The 19437-nt window shown below is 40.2% G+C and overlaps 2 protein-coding genes across 4 annotated transcripts in view; one reads left to right on the top strand and one right to left on the bottom strand.

Moving 5' to 3' along the window:
* The window catches only part of LOC132779600 (caspase-10), a 51143-nt gene extending 34962 nt beyond the window's left edge, over window positions 1-16181 (top strand). For all 3 annotated transcript variants that reach the window (XM_060783284.2, XM_060783291.2, XM_067470034.1), the window contains exons 8-11: window positions 6120-6193; window positions 8931-9042; window positions 10348-10873; window positions 15437-16181. In XM_060783284.2, coding sequence (XP_060639267.2) covers window positions 6120-6193; window positions 8931-9042; window positions 10348-10873; window positions 15437-15572 — 848 coding nt within the window. In that variant the 3' untranslated portion in view covers window positions 15573-16181. The remainder of the gene's footprint in view (window positions 1-6119; window positions 6194-8930; window positions 9043-10347; window positions 10874-15436) is intronic.
* Window positions 16182-18864: 2683 nt separating this feature from the next.
* The window catches only part of FLACC1 (flagellum associated containing coiled-coil domains 1), a 29285-nt gene continuing 28712 nt past the window's right edge, over window positions 18865-19437 (bottom strand). The window contains exon 15 of the mRNA XM_060755002.2: window positions 18865-19391. Coding sequence (XP_060610985.2) covers window positions 19322-19391 — 70 coding nt within the window. The 3' untranslated portion in view covers window positions 18865-19321. The remainder of the gene's footprint in view (window positions 19392-19437) is intronic.

Raw genomic sequence — 19437 nt, forward strand, 5'->3', positions numbered from 1 at the left:
CACTGCTACTCATTGCTATTCATTGACTTTCATTGAACCACATTGTCATTGTTATAGCTACTCATTGCTATTCACTGAATCATTCACTGAATGTGTGGCTAATCACGTCAATCAAGTCAATCAGATAGTGGGGCTGCTCACCTCCTCCCCGCTCTCCCAGCCTTTAGCTCCCAGATTAAGTAAGCAACAGATAGAACTAACTACTTAATCAACTACTTAGCCATCCAATTAATTGTTTAACCCTCTAATCACCTAATCTTCTAACTGTCTTACTAAGCACACGGAGAAGTACTTATAATATCAACTATTAACCAACTATCAATCAACTACTAATCAACTATTAATCCTTTGCCAAACTGTGAGAGTTAAAGATTTAAAGGGAGAGGTTTGGAGGGAATCAGGAAAGAGACAAACACAGAAACACACACCTCCCTCAACTTGAAACGGAGCTCCACAGGCCTGGCTTTTACAAAGAGGCAAAGGGAAGAATACCAGCAAGAAGCCAAGAGGAAGTGGCTAGAGCGACTAGTAGAAGAGGGGGAGAAAGAGGGCAAGACAGAAAACAAAGCAGAAGTGGACGAGGAGGCAGGGAGACAAGAAGAGGACGGAGCTTGGGGGACGCTATCCACATCAAAAGGTGGAAGCGAGGGACACAGCAAAGAGAGCAAAGCATCGCCAAGGAAGAGGAGAAGGAGTAGAAGGCAAGAAGGATCAGCGTCGTGAGTGAGTGATCATAGAAGGAATAGTATAAATAATATAAATAAACCAAGTCAAAAGGGAGGGGTTAAGGAGAGAAAGAGAGGTAGAAAAGAAGCTCCCAGATAAAAAGACAAATAAACACAGGGGCACATATATATATACAAAATCTATTCTAAAATTTCTCTTAAAGACCTTAAAGACTTTAAAGATCCGAAGCAACCAGCTTGCAAAAGGATCGGGTACAGATGATAATATAATGACAACACCTAAAGCTAAAGGAGATAAAGAGCTTAAAGAGCTTAAAGACCCCAAAGACCTTAAAGACCCAAAGCAACTAGCTAGGAAAGGATCAGGTACAGAAGATAATATAATGAAGGAACTATTGAAGGAAATACAGAAGATTTCCAAGAAGCAAGATGCCCTACAGGAGGATTTCCAAAAAAGGGCAGAGAAACAGGAAGAACAACAAAAACTTTTGCAAAACCAGATAACTACCATGGAAAAAGAACTGACCCGAGAGATGGAAAGTATCAAAGGAGAGATGATACTGTTCCACAAGGAAATCAAGGAGATCAAAGCAGACAAAGAGAAAATGGCAAAGGTTCAAGAACACTTAGAGAAGAAAGTGGGAAAACTAGAGAACAAAAATATCAAAATGGAACAACTATAAGAGAAATTGGAATTTAAAGATCTGGAATACCAACTGAGGTTTAGGAACCTGATCGAGGATCCTCAAGAAGACATAAGAAAACTGATCACGAAGATAACAGCGGGCCTTTTGAGTATACAAGAACATGAGATGTCCCAAGAGATCGACAGGGTGTTCAGGGTCACAACCAATTTCTCCAGGAAAAATAAAGTCCCAAGAGACATTATGGTGCACTTCGTGAAGAAGAGAGTTCGAGATGAGGTAATAAAAAAAATAGCGAAACACCAATCCATTATAAAGATAATAGAATCATAGTGCTCAAAGAATACCCAGCCTCGATTCTTCAAAGAAGACGGAAATACCACTTTCTCACTGAAGAGCTGAATCGGTTGCAGATTAGATTCCGCTGGGAAAAACCCGAGGGAATCATGTTAACTCACAAAGACCAAAAGTTCTGGCTGACATCAGAAGAAAAAGCCATGGCTTTTTACAAGAAATTTAGGAAAGAATTAAACCTGTCTCCCCCCAACCGAAAATTTGAAAGACAAAGTAAAAAACGCCGGTTTGACTCACTGGAACCCGAATCACCGCAACAGGAACTGACCCTGACAGCCTCAGGAACAACGATTAAAAATAGAGACGAATTGGACATTGCTGTGAATCTTGATGATGAATGAGTTATTAAAACAAATAAAGTGCTTAACTAATAACTAATGGTCTGAACTCTCAGTCTAAAAGAAAAAAAACTGTTTAAACAATTAGAAAGGGAACAGTATGACGTAATTGCCCTTCAGGAAACCCACATAGCCCAAAAGCATATAACCCACCTCTGCCATAAAAAATTGGGGAGAGAATTTATTTTGTCAGCTCCGGAAAAAAAGAGAGGAGTAGTCACTAATATAAATGAGAACATCCCAGCTAGCCTAGCATTTAAGGATAAGGAGGGCAGAATGATTGGCGTTACTATCCAAGCGGATGAACAAAAGATCCTTATATGTAACATCTATGCCCCCAACGGCCCCAAAGTAAAATTTGTGAGAAGCCTGCTAGACAAAATATTAGAACAAGAATTCGACAACCTAATAATAATGGGGGACTTCAATGGGGTGATGGATTTAAAAAAGGACAAATCTAAATGCAATAAAAACAAAAATAAGAGAGGAGGACAGTCGAGCCTAATCCCCAGGTCCTTTTTAAAACTAAAGGAGGAGTTTAACCTACAAGACGCGTGGAGGGTGCATAACCCGGAATTAGTAGACTATACGCACCTCTCAGCACGCTATCATACATGGGCTAGAATTGATATGATTTGGACAACCAACACAATAACATCAGAAATAGCCCAAATCAGAATAAAGACCAGAGATCTCTCAGATCATTGTCCCATAGAGATGACAATCAACCCAAAACCGCCTGCAAGGAAATGGAGGATCAATGACAACCTATTAAAGAAGGATATTTCGAGAAATTTGAAGTGGATAGACGAATTCTTTCAGACCAACGACACATCGGGAAGGAGAATAGAGATTCTGTGGGATGCCTTCAAGGCTACCACGCAAGGGGCATTTATTCAACAGAATTGCATCAGAAAAAAAATTAAGAGAAAGGAGATGGAAGAAATTAACTCAGCCTTGGACGAAGAGGAGAGAAAGCTGAAGAAAGATCCAACAAACTTGAGAACAAAGAGGAATTTGGAAAAACTACACAAACGGAAACACTATCTAGGGCTAGAACACACAGCCAGACAATTGAAATTTACAAAGCAAAACTTCTTTCAAAATGCAAACAAACCGGGATGCTGGTTATCCAGAAGAATCAGGAAAAAATACAAACAAGCCATATAGTGAAGATTCAAAAAGATGATAGAAATCTAGTATCAGATAAAGATATTAGCAAAGAATTCCAAAATTTCTTCCAGGAACTGTACACCAAAGACCAAGTTTGCTTAGAGGACATCACATTATATATAAGCAGACAAAAATTGGATAAGATCTCGGAAGAACAAAGAGAAAAGTTAAACAGGGAAATATCGGACGAAGAAATAGATAGGGCAATAAAGAATCTCAAGGCAAACAAGGCTCCTGGACCAGACGGATTTTCGGGAACATTTTACAAGACTATGAAAGAAGCTCTACGCCCATACTTAAAAAGATTAATGAATAAAATACTAACTGATAAAATACTCCTGGATACGTGGAGAAGAGCCGATATTAGCTTAATCCACAAAGAAGGTACAGATCCAGCCGATGTGAAGAACTATAGACCTATATCTTTATTGAATATAGCTTATAAGATCTTTACCAACACCCTGGCGGAAAGAATAAAGTCCTTTTTGAATGTATGGGTAGGAGAAGAGCAGACGGGATTTCCACCTTATGAATGCAATAGAAGCAATATATAGCACCCAAAAAGCTACAATCTGGTCTAATGGTCATCCTTCCGAAGAAATAACCATACACAAAGGAACACGCCAAGGATGCCCAATGTCACCATTAATATTCGTATTGGCGATGGAAGTATTATTAAGGAACATAAGAAACGATAAAAACCTAAGAGGGCTGCAAATAGCTAAGCAAAGCTTCAAATACAGAGCCTTTGCAGATGATCTAATCTGTATTATTGAGGACCCAAGATCCAACATCGAAAACTGGTTAGAAAAAATAGAAGAATTTGGTGCTCTGGCTGGCTTTAAGCTAAACAAAAGGAAAACTACAATGCTGACAAAAAACATCTCCAATAATAATCAAGAAGAGCTGAGTAAGAGATGTGGCATTCCAATAGTTTCTCAGATTAAATACTTAGGGATAAATATTACGGCAAAAAACTCACAATTACTACAAAATAATTATGAAACCAAATGGAGAAAAATGAAAGAAGAACTAAAGAATTGGAAGAATCTTGGTTTATCTCTGCTGGGCAGAATTGCGGCCGTGAAAATGATCATTCTCCCTCAACTGCTCTACCTCTTTCAAAATCTGCCAATAATTAGAACTAATAAACCATTCCAAGACTGGAACAGGGACCTTTTGAAATTTATCTGGCTGGGAAAAAAGCCTAGGATCAAGTTCAGGAACTTGACGGATACGAAAAAAAGAGGAGGGTTCGGCCTCTCGGATTTCCAACTCTATTTCGAGGCAAGTTGCCTATCCTGGATAAAGGACTGGATTCATCTGGACAGAACGAAGATACTAACACTAGAAGGGTTCGATTTAAGAACAGGGTGGCACTCCTACCTCTGGTACTCCAAGATCAAGGTGGAGAAGAACTTTAAAAACCATTTTGTGAGAGCAGCTTTGATAAGAGTATGGGGAAAATATAAGAACAAACTACTCTAAAACACCGCTCTGGCTCTCACCATTGGAGGCGCAACAGAGAAGACTGCTGGGAGCAACAGACTGGCCCACATATGGAGAAATCCTGATGAAGAAAGAAGACACTCTTATCCTGAAATCCCAAGACGAAATCTCACAATAATTCCAAAATGTCTCATGGTTTCAATATATGCAGCTGAAGGAATACTTCAGAAAAGATAAGGAATTAGGATTTTGTGAGAAGGACAGATTCTGGGAAATTATACTCAAAAGAGATAAAAAAAATATTACAAATATATACACAAGTCTGTTGGAATGGGCCACCGAAACGGAAACCATAAAGGAGTGCATGATAAAATGGGCCATAAATGTAGGGAGATCTATCAACTATAAAGAGTGGGAACAACTATGGACAAAGAAGATGAAATACATTTACGCGGCGGAATTAAAGGAAAATCTATACAAAATGTTATACAGATGGCACATGTCTCCTCAGAAGTTAAGTATGATGTATAAGGAGAGATCGAATAAGTGCTGGAAGTGCGATACCCAGGTGGGATGCTTCTATCATCTTTGGTGGACCTGCCCAGTAGCTAGAAAGTATTGGAAGGGAATTCAAGATCTATCTCAGGAAATACTGAAAATAAAAATCCAGATGAAACCGGAGTATTTCCTGCTGGGCATTACTGACAACGACTTAGAACTAGATTGTAACCAGGACATTCTGTTCACTTACTTTATGGCAGCCGCTAGAATCATGTACGCGAGGAAATGGAAACAGAAAGACCCAAGTTCGACAGAAGAGTGGCTATTCAAAGTTTGGGACTTGAAGGACATGGACAAACTGACCTACTACTTGAAAGATTACACAGGATCCCCGGTGAAAAGAACAGACTGGAAACAGTTCGAAGATTTTATGAGTACTTACTAAATAAAGAAGAAATAAAGTTCCACTAAAGGGAAAGTAGGACAAAGGGAAGTGTATTCATTTCAATCAACACTAAGGGAAAACTGGATACGAAGAGGAGCCGAAAGAAGGAAGAAGACACTAAGAGAAGAGAAAGATAGAACTGTCGGAAAGATGATTGGGAAGCCCCAAACCTCCCCCCCCTCCTCACTACTCCCCCCCCCCCTCCACTACCCCCGTACTTTGGCTATCACCCCCCCCTCCTGCTGAGGGGAGCGGGTAAGCATACATGTAAGACGTATATTGACATTGTTTTGTAGGGATGTGTGTGGATTAACTTTGTTATACTTCCCCCCCCCCTTTCCCCTGTCCCCCCCCTTCTCCTTTCACAACCCTTCCCAATACCTTTTAAATGTTATTTGTACAACTTGCAAAATTCTAATAAAAATTTATTTTAAAAAAAATGATGGTGATATTCTAATAAAATGTACGTTGTGAAATGTAAACACATCATGATTTCTAAAGTGCCCAATTGTTTGTCATTGCTTTCTAGATGTCAAAACAGGAATTGCCTCAGGCCCGTCAGAGCAGCCTATGGGAGATGAGAAATCAAAACCTGCTACCGAGGTTTGGCATCTTTTATACTTTAATTAATATCCAAATATAAGCAGCTAGTCATTTGCCTTCCATAAACTAAATTCTGCTTAGTAAGCTTTATTTTACCTAATTCTTAAACGTTCAAATAACGTTTGAACGTTTAAGAATAATTTAGTAAGCTTTATTTTACCTAATTATTAAACGTCCAAATAACTCTTTCTAGCCCCGTGCTATTCACCTCCTTGATTTGTGGTAGCATAAATCATATCTACTAACAAAGTGTCTGCTGTTGTGTGTACAAATCCTGAGTCCTGGCTTTGTATTGCTAGAGGTAGCTAGAAAGGTGCGGTTTGCCAAGTCGATCCCTCAGAAATGGGGATGAAAGTTGGTCATGATGTGAATGCCATAGCGCAATGCTGCTCAGCTGTCAGGAACTGCAAGCCTCTAAGGTGAAACCTACTCACCTCCAGAGCTTGAAATAAGTTTTATTTATTTCCAGATCATTACAGGTTAGAGAAAAAGTCACTTCTGAGTATTTGGTGCAAAATGCATGACTATATCCCCAGCAACACCCCCCCCCCCCTCATTCCCTTTCCTTTGTTTACAGTGTTTCCAAGGAACTAAGGCTGGATACTTACTTACTTAGGCGATCCATCGTATTCTTGTGGGTCCGTAGGTGACTGTGGAGCCCTATTCTTGACCTGCATCTTCTCCCGCAGTGAGGGCGTTGGTCGGGATTGGATTGACACGCCTTCCTCTTGGCACGTTTCTCTCTTTCGCCCTCCATTTATGCCTCTTCAAATTCTACAGCACTGCTGGTCACAGCTGACCTCCAACTGGAGTGCTCAAGGGCCAGGGCTTCCCAGTTCTCTGTGTCTCTGCCAGAGTTTGTAAGGTTGGCTTTGAGCCCATCTTTAAATCTCTTTTCCTGCCCACCAACATTCCATTTTCTGTTCTTGAGTTCGGAGTAGAGCAACTGCTTTGGGAGATGGTGGTCAGGCATCTGGACAACATAGCCAGTCCAGCAGAGTTGATGGCGGAGGACCATTGCTTCAATGCTGGTGGTCTTTGATTCTTGCAGCATGCTGTTTGTCTGCCTGTCTTCCCAAGAGATTTGCAGGATTTTCCGGAGGCAGCGCTGATGGAATCGTTCCAGAAGTTGCATGTGACGTCTGTAGACAGTCCACGTTTCGCAGGCATATAGCAGGGTTGGGAGGACAATAGCTTTATAGACAAGCACCTTGGTATCCCTACGGATGTCCCGGTCCTCAAACACTCTCTGCTTCATTCGGAAAAATGCTGCACTCGCAGAGCTCAGGCAGTGTTGTATTTCGGTGTCGATGTTGACTTTGGTGGAGAGGTGGCTGCCAAGGTAGCGGAAATGGTCAACATTTTCTAATGTTACACCATTAAGCTGTATCTCTGGCATTGGAGAGGGATTGGCTGGTGTCTGCTGGAACAGCACTTTGGTTTTCTCGATGTTCAATGACAGGCCGAGCTTTTCGTATGCGCGAAGGTGTTTAGAGTGGCTTGTAGATCTTCTGAATGCGCACAGACGACATTGTCATCAGCATACTGGAGTTCTATAACAGATGTTGTAACCTTGGTTTTGGCTTTCAGTTGCCATCCATCCGATAGATGATTTCCACTCCGGTGGGAAGCTTCCCATCAACAAGATCATAGCGATGAAGATGGAGAATAAAGTTGGTCCAATAACACATCCCTGTTTGACGCCTGATTCCACCTTAAATGGGTCACTTTGGGAGCCATTGCTGTCCAAGACTGTCTACATTGCCGTAAATCCCAGGCTCTGATCTCAGATTATCCTTTTCCCAGATTATCTAGCATTGGAGACTTGTATAATCCAATTCAGAGCAGATTATCTGGGATCAGATGCTGGGAATATAGGGTAATGTAGATCCAGGCTATGTTCCCAGCTCTGCTGTCTAAATAACAATTTGTTATGGCTTCTTTTCTTTTTCAGCCTTGATGATACCAAATGGCTGTATGTAACAGCTCATTGTAATGTATTGTCGAAGGCTTTCATGGCCGGAATCACTGGGTTGCTGTGCATTTTCTGGGTGTATTTCCATGTTTCATTCTGGAACATGGGCATACAGCCCAGAAAACTCACAGCAATCCAGCTCATTGTAAATTTCCAGTCATGACATGGATTCCTCTGAAGTTTCAGTTCATTGAAGTTCCAGAGGGACCCATATCTATTTGTGCGTTATTACTGCTACCCATTCATGGCTACATAGCTGCCCAAGCAAGCAAATAAGACTCATGCCCGTCCCTGCCTCCTGCACTGAGCAGCTCTAAATGTCTGCCCACACTACACAATTATAGCAGATTGATACCACTTTAACTTCATGGCTGTTTCCTATGGAATCCTAGGATTAGTAGTTTGAGAAAGTTATAATTCAATAGACTGCTGGGGAATTCCTAGTTCCTCGATAAACTACAAATCTCAGCAAACAGCAGTTGGAGCCAAGGGAGTCAAAGTTGTGTCAAGCTGCTATAATTACATTGTGGGAAAATGCTCAGAGAAAAGGAAGATTGTGTGGAATCAGCCATTCTTGCCAAAAGAGGATATTTGGCCAAGGATCGTAAGCGCTGGCACAAAAGCAATAGAAATGTTTGTGCCAACATTTAAGAATTCGATTTTAAGACATTTAAATGTGTTTCCAAGCTGGAATTGATTGCTAAAGTTATGAAAATCTTATATCCCTCTAATGTTCTCCCTGTTTTCTTCCTCATTCTGCAGAAATCAGCGTGCTACAAAATGGATGGCCTGCACAGGGGCTCTTGCCTCATTTTTAATAATGTAGATTTTAAAGGGGACCTCAGGCCGCGACTTGGATCCGAGAAAGATGCCGGTCAGTATCTCCCCTGCTGTGGAAATGCTTGCCTTGGGGCATCATCTTGTCCTTCATTGTTGTTTGGACTTACTATTCTGAGAGGTGCTTTGCAAGAAAAATAATGGCTAACCTGCAGGTTTTCAGTGGTTTCAGCGAATGGAAACCTGTGCCTCTAGAATCAGTGTTTTATCTTTCTGCTTGCTTGTATGAATGGGAAGCTTACCTGATCTGAAAGTTTTAACATGACATTGAAATAGGAACAATTTGCTCACCACTAGATGTGTGTCAGGCCATATTATTTGTATTCCCCCGGTGGCACAATGGGTTAAACATTTGTGCCAGCAGGACTGCTGACCAAAAGGTCGGCGGTTCAAATCCGAGGAGCGGGGTGAGCTCCCATCTGTCAGCTCCAGCTTCTCATGCGGGGACATGAGTGAAGCCTCTCACAGGATGATAACACATCTGGGCATCATCCTTACAGATGGCCACTTCTCTCACACCAGAAGCAACTTGCAGTTTCTCAAGTCACTCCTGACACACACAAAAAAATCCCCAGTCAGAGTCATTTTGTTGCAAATGGTAAGGCTTGTATGTCTGTTCAGTTGAAGAAGATAATCACATGCCTTCAGACCTTCCTTTTGATCATGTGAAGGTTGAGAGGTGGAAAGATTCAAATATGAAAAAAATAAATCTCTGTTTTGGAGGAAGGTAGAATAAAAGTCCAATAACTAAACAGGAGGGGGCCTACAAAACATATATAAAATGGGTAGCTGTGAGTTTTCCGAGCTGCACGGCCATGTTCCAGAAGCATTCTCTCCTGGCGTTTCAACCACATTTATGACAGGCATCCTCAAAGGTTGTGAGGTCTGTTGGAAACAAGGCAAGTGGGGTTTATATATCTGTGGAGTGTCCCGGGTGGAAGAAATAACTCTTTGTCTGTTTGAGGCAAGCGTGAATGTTGCAATTGGCAACCTTGATTAGCATTGAATAGCCTTGCAGCTTCAAAGCCTGGCTGGTTGCTGCCTGGGGGAATCTTTCGTTGGGAGATGTTACCTGGCCCTGGCAGCAACCAGCCAGTGATTCTGGCCATGAAAGCCTTCGACAACATATATAAAACATTCTGACAGGTTGTCAGAAACATGGCTCAATCCACATTTTATTTGTAATTCTATCACAAATACTTTATTCTAACACAGTGCAGAAAAACAGCAGGACTTTTTTAAAAACACATTTTTGAATTTTTCTTTGATTTGTAACACTTGTCTGGTTGTATTTTGCCATTATTTTCTCTAATTTCTCATTTCTCCTGCTCTCTTTTAACAGAGGACCTGGAATCGGTATTTAGATGGCTTGGGCTAGAAGTGATCAAGTACAATGATACAACCGCAATAGAGATGGAAAACCATTTGAACCAGTGGCAGACTTCTGAAAAGTGGAAAGACATGGACTGCCTAGTATGCTGCATTTTGTCTCATGGTGAATCCGGAAAGATTTTTGGGACCGACGGAGGTTTAATTTCAATCCGCAAAATCATGTCCTACTTCACTGCCAAAAAGTGTCCCCAACTAGCCAAAAAGCCCAAGCTCTTTTTCATCCAGGCATGTCAAGGAGAAAAGACACAGCAACCATTTCATCTGGAAACGGACGACACATATTGTGTTCACCTTAATGAAGATGCACAATCTTCAGGGTCTTTCCCTTCGCAGCAGATGGCTTCGAGCATTCCCGAAGAAGCAGACTTTCTGCTTGGCATGGCCACTGTGGATGGCTACCTCTCCTTCCGGCACATCCATCAGGGCACGTGGTACATTCAGGCTCTGTGTGACAAGCTCCGGACCTTGGTGCCAAGGTAATTCTTACAATATGACACAGCCTCTGCCTTTCTTAAATGTGATGTTTTTGATATAAGACCAATGTGTGTTCATAAATAGCTAGGAGTAATATTCACCCCCGGTGGCACAGCAGGTTAAACCGCTGAGCTGCTGAACTTGCTGACCAAAAGGTTGGTGGTTCAAGTGAGCTCCCATTGTTAGCTCCAGTTTCCGCCAACCTAGCAGTTCAAAAACATGCAAATGAGTTTGTCCTGCTAATAGGATGGCACCAGTCAGTATAACACTTCCCCTTCCTGCTGTAGCCAAGACATATACGTTCAAAATTTGCTTGACAGGTATAAAGGTTAAGGATTTATTTGTGAACTGCTGCAAACCAAATATAATGGATGGAGGCTTTATTGGGGTGTATAAAATCCCAAATGCTGTGCACCACTTGTAATGGAATGTGGCCTTAGGTAATTAAAACCCAAAATCAAAAAGCTGTAATGAAGCTGGAACTTTCTTCTGGCCGGATAACCTTTTGAAAGCCCACCAAACATATGCAATGTTCCTACCTTCATTCCTACCTGAAGAAGGAAATGATGGAAGAGTTTAAAAAAATAAAATTGACATGGTTCCATTGCATACAATTAGAACAATGGTTTAAAAATTGGGGAAAAAATAATAGAAATGGAAGCAAACTTAACCAATTTGAACAAATAATACAGAAGGGAAGGGCGGTAGAAGAGTATGAAAACTTGAGAGGAATAACTAGTAAAATTTATAAGATATTAATTGAAATGAAGGAAGGAAAAATAAAAAATAACACCCTTAAAGAGGTTTGGGAAGAAGATTTAGGGATAAAAATAAGTGAAACAGAGTGGCAACAATTATGGGGACAAAGACATTTAAAAAATTTATCAATACGGGTTAAAGAAAATTATTACAAGCTAATATGGAAGTGGTATCTGACACCAGTAAGAATAGCATATATGAATAAAAATAATTCAAAAAATTGTTAGAGAGGGTGTCAAGAACCAGGAACATATATACATATGTGGTGGCAGTGTAAATATGTAAATAATTTTTGGGAGAAGGTATTTAGAGAAATAGAAGATATAATGAATTTGAAAATTGAGAAAAGTCCTAGTATAGCCTTATTATCATTATATAATAACAAGCAATTGAAAAAGGAGGATAAAGAAGCGATAACAAATTTATTAACAATAGCAAGACTGCTCATAGCAAGGAACTGGAAAAAAGAAATGAATATACAAATTGAGGAGTGGTACAAGGAAGCATGGAAATTAGCAATAAATGACAAGCTGACATGTATATTAAAGGTTAAAAAAGGTATATGGAAACAAAGCGACTTTGATGCTATATGGGGAAAATTTGTTGTAACTGGTTTAAAAAATAAAGAAGGAAAGTTACCGTCACAAGAAGAAATGAGATTTTGGACAGATGACATGTAAAAGTTGTGGCTTGAGATGGGGGGAGGGGAGCACAGTGGTGGGAAAAAAGGGGGGGGGGAAATGCTTAAGCAGAATAATAAGATTATATGTTAAAGAGTGTGTTGAATAATATGTAACTGCAATAACAAATTTATAACAAATGTAGTAATAATGATAAAACAATAAAAATTATTTTTAAAAAACATATGCAATGTTAAGCCCTTGGCTTACAACAGGTATCTTTAGCTAGAATGTGCTGGATTCGCACTCAGGTCTGTGCACTGAGGTAACACTGAAAGGATTTCTTTAAAATATACGCTGCCACCATTAAACCTTTGATTACTCCAGGAAATTGCTTTAAATCTTCACCCACAGAGGCATACGTGAGGCAGATGTTGTGAACAATAAAACAATGGTGTTTATTTAAGAGAACTTGAACAAAATAGGCATTAAGCTTAGTGGGTTTGAAAGATTGACTTCAAAGCATGTGGTTTCTTTAAGCAGTTCAAACTTAGTTGCAAGTTACACTCCTTTCTCCCTCCAGAGATTACTGACAGGATCTCTTCTCTGAATATAACCCCAAACTCCAGACAGTCCTTTTCTTTTGGGATCGGTCTCTCTACTCCCCAGCTATCTTCCCCAATAGCTGTAATCTTCCCACTAGTTATCTCTGCTAGCTAACTGATCACTTTAGGCCTCTCTCACTACTCTCTTCACCACTCCAAAGTCCTCACACCTTCTCCCTTTGACACCCAGATTCAATCTGAGCTGTCAGGGTTTTAAAACGTCCCCTTAAAGTCATTTTTTGTCCTTTTCTAAGTTAAGCTCCACCCTCTCTCTCCCAGCCAATCACTAACTCCTCTCATTTCCCTCCAAATACCTAAGCTCACCCCCTTCAGGAAATGAGATTTTAAAATGGATGCCCCCAGCACCCTTTCCAAAATGGCTACCGAACTTCCTGGGTCTACTTTCCTAGGCTTTTCCTAGCCTAACAGGTAGGGACCTCATCACAACAGAATACTATAAAGCAGATTTGGAGGCATAGTGGGAGAAGAAGAGAACAAAAGCTTATCACAAAAATAAATTTCTGCTAATGTGCTTCTTGATTCCACTTACTGTTTTTAATTGCTTGATTTACATATTTTCTTATTTAGTCCCCTTTGTCCATCCCATCAGGATTTCAGGGTAGTATGCAATCAATTCAAATGTGTAGCCAGCATATACAGGGAGAAAGTTATAAAAGCCAAAGTGCAGAATGTGCTCAGGTTTACTAGATAAGTTAAAAGTAAAACATGTGAAATGTCAGGAGAAAATGCTGCTTGAACATGGGCAATTGCCCATACAGACTAGAAACCATGCAACACCCCAATTAAAAGGGTTGCTATGCTGGTAGCAAAAGGAAGAACAAGGAACTGGTAGGTCACTACATACAGGCAATAGCAAAATGAAAATAGAAAAGGCATAACTGCTCAAGACCTTATTTGCCCCAGTCTTCTCCCAAATGGTTAACAGTGCTCAACTTCAGGAGAATGGAGCAGAGGATGCAGTAGGGGAAATGCTGCACCAAATAGGTAAAGAAGCTGTACAAGAATATCTGGCTACTCTAAAATGAATTCAAGTCTCCAGGATCAGATGAATTACTCTATATACTCAAGCATAAGGTGACCGAAATATAAGTCGAGGCACCTAATTTTACCACAAAAAAACGTATTGACTCGAGTATAAGACGAGGGTGGGAAATGCAGCAGCTACTGGTAAATGTCTAAATGAAAGTGGATACCAATACAATTACATTAATTGAGGCATCAATAGGTTAAATGTTTTTGAATATTGACATAAAACTGTAATTTAAGATAAGACTGTCCAACTCTGATTGAACCATTATTCTAACCTCCTTCTATGTAAATGTGCTTACATATCCTTCCAATAATAGAGTGAAATAATAAATGTAATAACAGTCATAATAGAATAGAATAAATATAATAATAGAGTAAAATAATAGAAATGTAATAATAGAGTAAAATAATTAATAATAATAATAGTAGAGTAAAATAATGGAAATGTAATAACAGTCATAATAGAATAGAATAAATATAATAATAGAGTAAAATAATAGAAATGTAATAATAGAGTAAAATAATAACTGTAATAATAACAACAGAGTAAAATAATAAATAACGTTGACTCAAATACAAGTTGAGGGGGGCTTTTTCAACCTAGAAAAGGGGCTGAAAAACTCGGCTAATATCAAATATATATAGTACTTCCAAGGGCATTAAATGATCAGGAAGAAGTAATGTCAGATCCATTGGAAATAATCTCTGAGAATTCCTGGAAAACAGGAGAAGGGAAATGTTAGGAGGAAAAGAGGATCCAATAGCTACTTGAGCACTTTTGTTCCCTGTCTGAAGTGGAAATATGTAGTTATCACTAACACATAGGGCTTTAAAAATATGATTGGACAAATAGGTGGCGAAGGGATTGCCTATTAGTCCTGCCAGTGGAATGGATCAGCCCCACACACAGCAAGTATACTGATGATGAACAGCAAATGGGATGGATCCTGTCCTTCACGTACCATTTGTGTGCTGTCCAAAAGTGTCTAATGACTTCTTGAAGGCAATACAGAATTAGATGATTCTTGAGAGGACAGGGCACTCTTTGAAAGAATGTGTGCATATCAGTCCCGGTTCCTCCATTGCCAGGACTTCACAAGCTCCTCCCCGTTTGAAGTATACTTGCCCCCATCCAGTTAGGACCATGCCATGGAGGAAGCAAGTTTGAAGTCCATAGTTCAACTTAAAGCTCACTTTTTGGGTGGACAGATGTTGCATAGGCTTGGCAGGAAATCCATTCTTCAAACACTTTCCATTCTGGGTTGCTGTGATTTTTCCAGGCTGTGTGGCCATGTTCCAGAAGTATTCTCTCCTGATGTTTCACCCACATCTATGGCAGGCATCCTCAGAGGTTGTGAGGTTTTTCATTCTGTACTGGACACAATTCCCAAGACCATTCCAAAGCTCAAAATCTCTTAATACATTTCTCTCATTTGTCATTTAATGCTACTGTGAACTCAAAATTATGCCAATGTTAGTGAATGGCCGTTATGCTAGAAGTCATGTTTGTCTTTTGGTTGTTTCCTTTCAGAGGCGAAGACATATTGTCCATCCTTACAGAAGTCAATGCTGACGTGAGTAGACGTGCAGACGCTCTAGGGCAAAAGAAACAGATGCCGCAACCAGCTTACACCCTCAGGAAAAAACTGATATTCCCCATCCCTTAAAAAGAAATACTACCGTTTCTGTCACAGAAGGAGCATTTGGAATAACGCTGCATTCGAGAGATTATGATATTTGATTTTTGTTGGGGGAAAAGATTTGCCTTATGCATTCACCCAGTACCCTATCAGATCATTTGGAAAATGCTATTCAATAGAAAAGAAGACAAACCACTACTCAGAGTGGAACTTCTGAGCTTTTAGCCATTTTAAAGAAATCTTGGTTGTCACCGACTACAGCTGCCATGAATTGTTTTTGTTGTACCTCTCTTTGCTTGAATTTTTCTCATCCTCTCTCATACTGGTTAGGGCAGGCACCCTCAAACTCTGGCCCTCCAGCTGTTTAGGCCTTAGCCAAGTTCATTGATAAGGGATTTTGGGAGCCCAAAACAGCTGAATCGGAGTTTGAGGATGCCTGGGTTAGGCCTTTGATCCTCTTTTTAGCAGAAGAGCTTCGCTTTCACATCTTGCCTGAGAGATTCTAGAAGGACCTGAAAATGGATATGAATTTGTCAGTGCTGTAACAGATATCATCAGATGTTAGCTGGTGTCACGATTGCCTTAAGACACAATAAATACTTTATTTCAAAGGAAAAAAGCAATAGGAATGTCTAAGGTGTAACAGAAGTGTGTTTTATTTTTGGAAAACAATTACAATTGGAAACACTATTTTACAATTTGTTGCTTTCTCTCAGGTACAGTTCTACCTCTTATCTAATAACTAAACCCCAGACCTTTACATGCCTTAGTCCAGAGAGTCGGCGTAGTACTCCTCATGGCCCTTGAAGCCTTTGGGCGGCTCACATTAATACTGGGCATATCAGAGACTGGGGGTTGGCACGTTCCGTCCTTTCTGGGGGCTTTTCATAGTTATACCATTATGATTCCAGTTTAGTGTCCATAGCATCATTCTGTGGAATTCTTGGATTGGCAGTAAGGGGAGTTCCTTGAACCCAGGAGGGTTCCTTACAATGAACTATGAAAGTCACATTAAAAATGAAAAAAACAAACAAACCAGAAAATATTTAGTGTTGAAAAACTTTTACAAAATATTTTAGCAATGTAAAAATACAGCCACAATTGAAAAATACCTGCTGGAAATGTAAACAATGGGATCATTTTTTCACATGTTGTGGTCCTGCAAGAAGGCAAAAACGTTTGGATTGAGATCTATAAAACTATAGAAAAAGTATTGAAATTAAAAATGCCCTTAAATCCAGAGGCATTCTTACTAGGCATAACAGATAGATCACTTTTGACAACATATGATAGACATTTAATTTTGATGACAACTGCAGCTAGACATGGAAACTAGAAGAAATACCAAAAAATGGAAGAACGGATTGTAAAAGTAGGTGAAATATGTGAAATGGATATTTTCACAAGATATCTACTGACGAACAACCCTTCAATATTTAAGAAAGACTGGGAACCTTTCAAAAACCTCCTGCAAATTCCAACATTTATAAGAGCTGGCCTTGTATAAATCACACATTAATAATATTGTGTGATTGGCGTGGACTTGGCTCAAACTTTTAAATGGACATAATGATAATTATTATCGCAACCTCTGAGGATGCCTGTGATAGATGTGGGTGAGACATCAGGATAGAATGCTTCTGGAACATGGCCATACAGCCAGGAAAAGACAGCAACTTAGTGACCCTGCCCATGAAAGCCTTCGACATTAAATAATAATAATAGTTATTATTGCTATCATAAAAGCAGAGAGGTAAATTCTCTGGTGAAATATAAAGGTTGAACCAGATGTCCAACACCAGCATGGAAACTAACACTGAACATGCATATCTTTTATTCCCAAATTTGTAATTATCTCTTCTCAAAGAAAACTTTGCCCTTCTTAATTGTTTGTAGGTCAAAAGACTGTTCTTATATCAAAACGTCACTCTAGGCCAAATGAGGATCTGTAAGTTAAAATGTACTTATGTTGGAACGTGCTTCTGTAGAGGCTCTCCTGTATTTTGTTACCGTTATCAACCACCTTGATGGTAAGGGAGGTGCCCAAAGGGATGGCATCTCCCCTAGGAAATAAAGTATTCAAATGAAAAATATATAAATGGGAATTCTCTCAACGTCAGTTTGCATCCCACTGGCATCACTGTTCACACTGCAGTGTTCTCTCGCCACTTCGCAGTTTGCTTTTATCGGACTCGCTGTTTTGCGGGTTTTTTGAAAATATTAATATAAAACATAAAATGTGTATGTCCAGTGGAGGCCTGGGATCCTGGAAGCATGGCGGCCTGTGGCACGGCATGGAAGGCCTGCCTCCCTGGCCTCCACAGACTCCGGAAGTGCGGTGGCCTGAGTTGCGATGGAGAAGGCCTGCCTCCCTGGCCTGCTGCTTCCCACGTGACTCTGCAGGGGTCTGTAGAGGTCAGGGAGGCAGGCAGGCGTCCTTGGGATGAGCCGGGAGACGGGTAAGGAAGCGCAGGTAAGAAAATAATATATAAAAAAATTATAAATATTAAAATTAATATGGCGTCCCTACTTTGTGGATTTTCACTTATTGCGGGTAATAGTAAAAATTCACACAGTCCAGAAACGCTAATCAAAGATGAAGAGAAAGATTCCTAGCTGCAATGGCGGTGGCGGAAAGGAACTGAGGCAGTAGCCCCTTCCACTGGCTATATACTCTGGCTACCGCCTAAAAGTGTCTAATAAGTTTTCTAGACGATTCCAAATTGTCTGTGCAGGCGCAGGAAATACCATATGTGCAATTCACAGTTGACCATGATGGGAAATGTATAAATATTAAAAATTAATATGGCGTCCCTACTTTGCCGATTTTCACTTATTGCGGGTGGTCCTGGAACGGAACCCCCACAATAAGTGAGGGAACACTGCACTGCCATTTGCATCTGGGGAGGAAGGAGGGAGGGAGGTAGAAAAGGAAAAATGGAGGGAAGGAAGGGAGCAGGAGAGAAAAAGGGAAGGGAAAAGAAAGGAAAGGAGGGAGGGAAAAGAAGGAAAAAAGGTGAGGAAGGAAGGAAAAAGAAGGGGGGGGGGGAGGGAAGCAAAAGGAAGGAAAAGGAGGCCGGTATGGATCAAAAATGAAAGGTAGGTAGGAAAAGGAGGGAGAGAGAAAGGTAGCTAGGAAACAGAAGGAAGAAAAGCAAGAAAGGGAGTAGAAAAAAGGGAAGTCCAGTGGTTTTAACCTTGGACTGTGGCTCTGAATCCCCTGGGTGAATTTAGGCAAGTCACAATCTCTCAGCCTCAAAGACAAAGACCCCATTTGACTATGTGGAAGGGGCCCAAGTCTATATCCAGTGCTAAGGGATTGTGAGAACTACAGTTCAATTGCTTCTGCAGAATCCTCTCCTTCCTAACTGTTCTGTGCTTCTGTCTAGGCATCATCTTAAACATAAATTAATATTTCGAATATCCCATTGATCACCCATGAGACAGTTAGGTTTGTGCTAAGTTCTTCCCAATGTATATCAACAAGACATATTCCGTTTGGTCTGGCTGAGCCCTTTCATTTTATTTTCAAGTGGATGCCATACATGCCTACCTGCTCTGCCAGGGAAGTGTTTATTACATATATTAACACCATTTTGCTCCCGGATGAAGGCCTAAACAACATGACATGTGAATAACTAGTAGTCAATAAAGAAACAAGATAGTGAGAAATATTTGTAAATACTCAGATGAACCTCATATTGAAGATTTGGAAATCTCTGAAGAAACAGGTCCTTGAAAAATTGCTGGGGTTTTTTTTTCCCCTTTTGGTCGTCTTACATGAATGGCTCAAACAGGCCACTTCTTTCATTGTATAGCTCCTCATTCTTCTCAATAAGTTTGCGCCTGAGAAGATTAAGAGCAGAAGTATCACTTATTTTTCTCAAAATGT

Source organism: Anolis sagrei, chromosome 1, assembly GCF_037176765.1.
Source record: "Anolis sagrei isolate rAnoSag1 chromosome 1, rAnoSag1.mat, whole genome shotgun sequence".
NCBI classification, from domain to species: Eukaryota; Metazoa; Chordata; class Lepidosauria; order Squamata; family Dactyloidae; genus Anolis; species Anolis sagrei.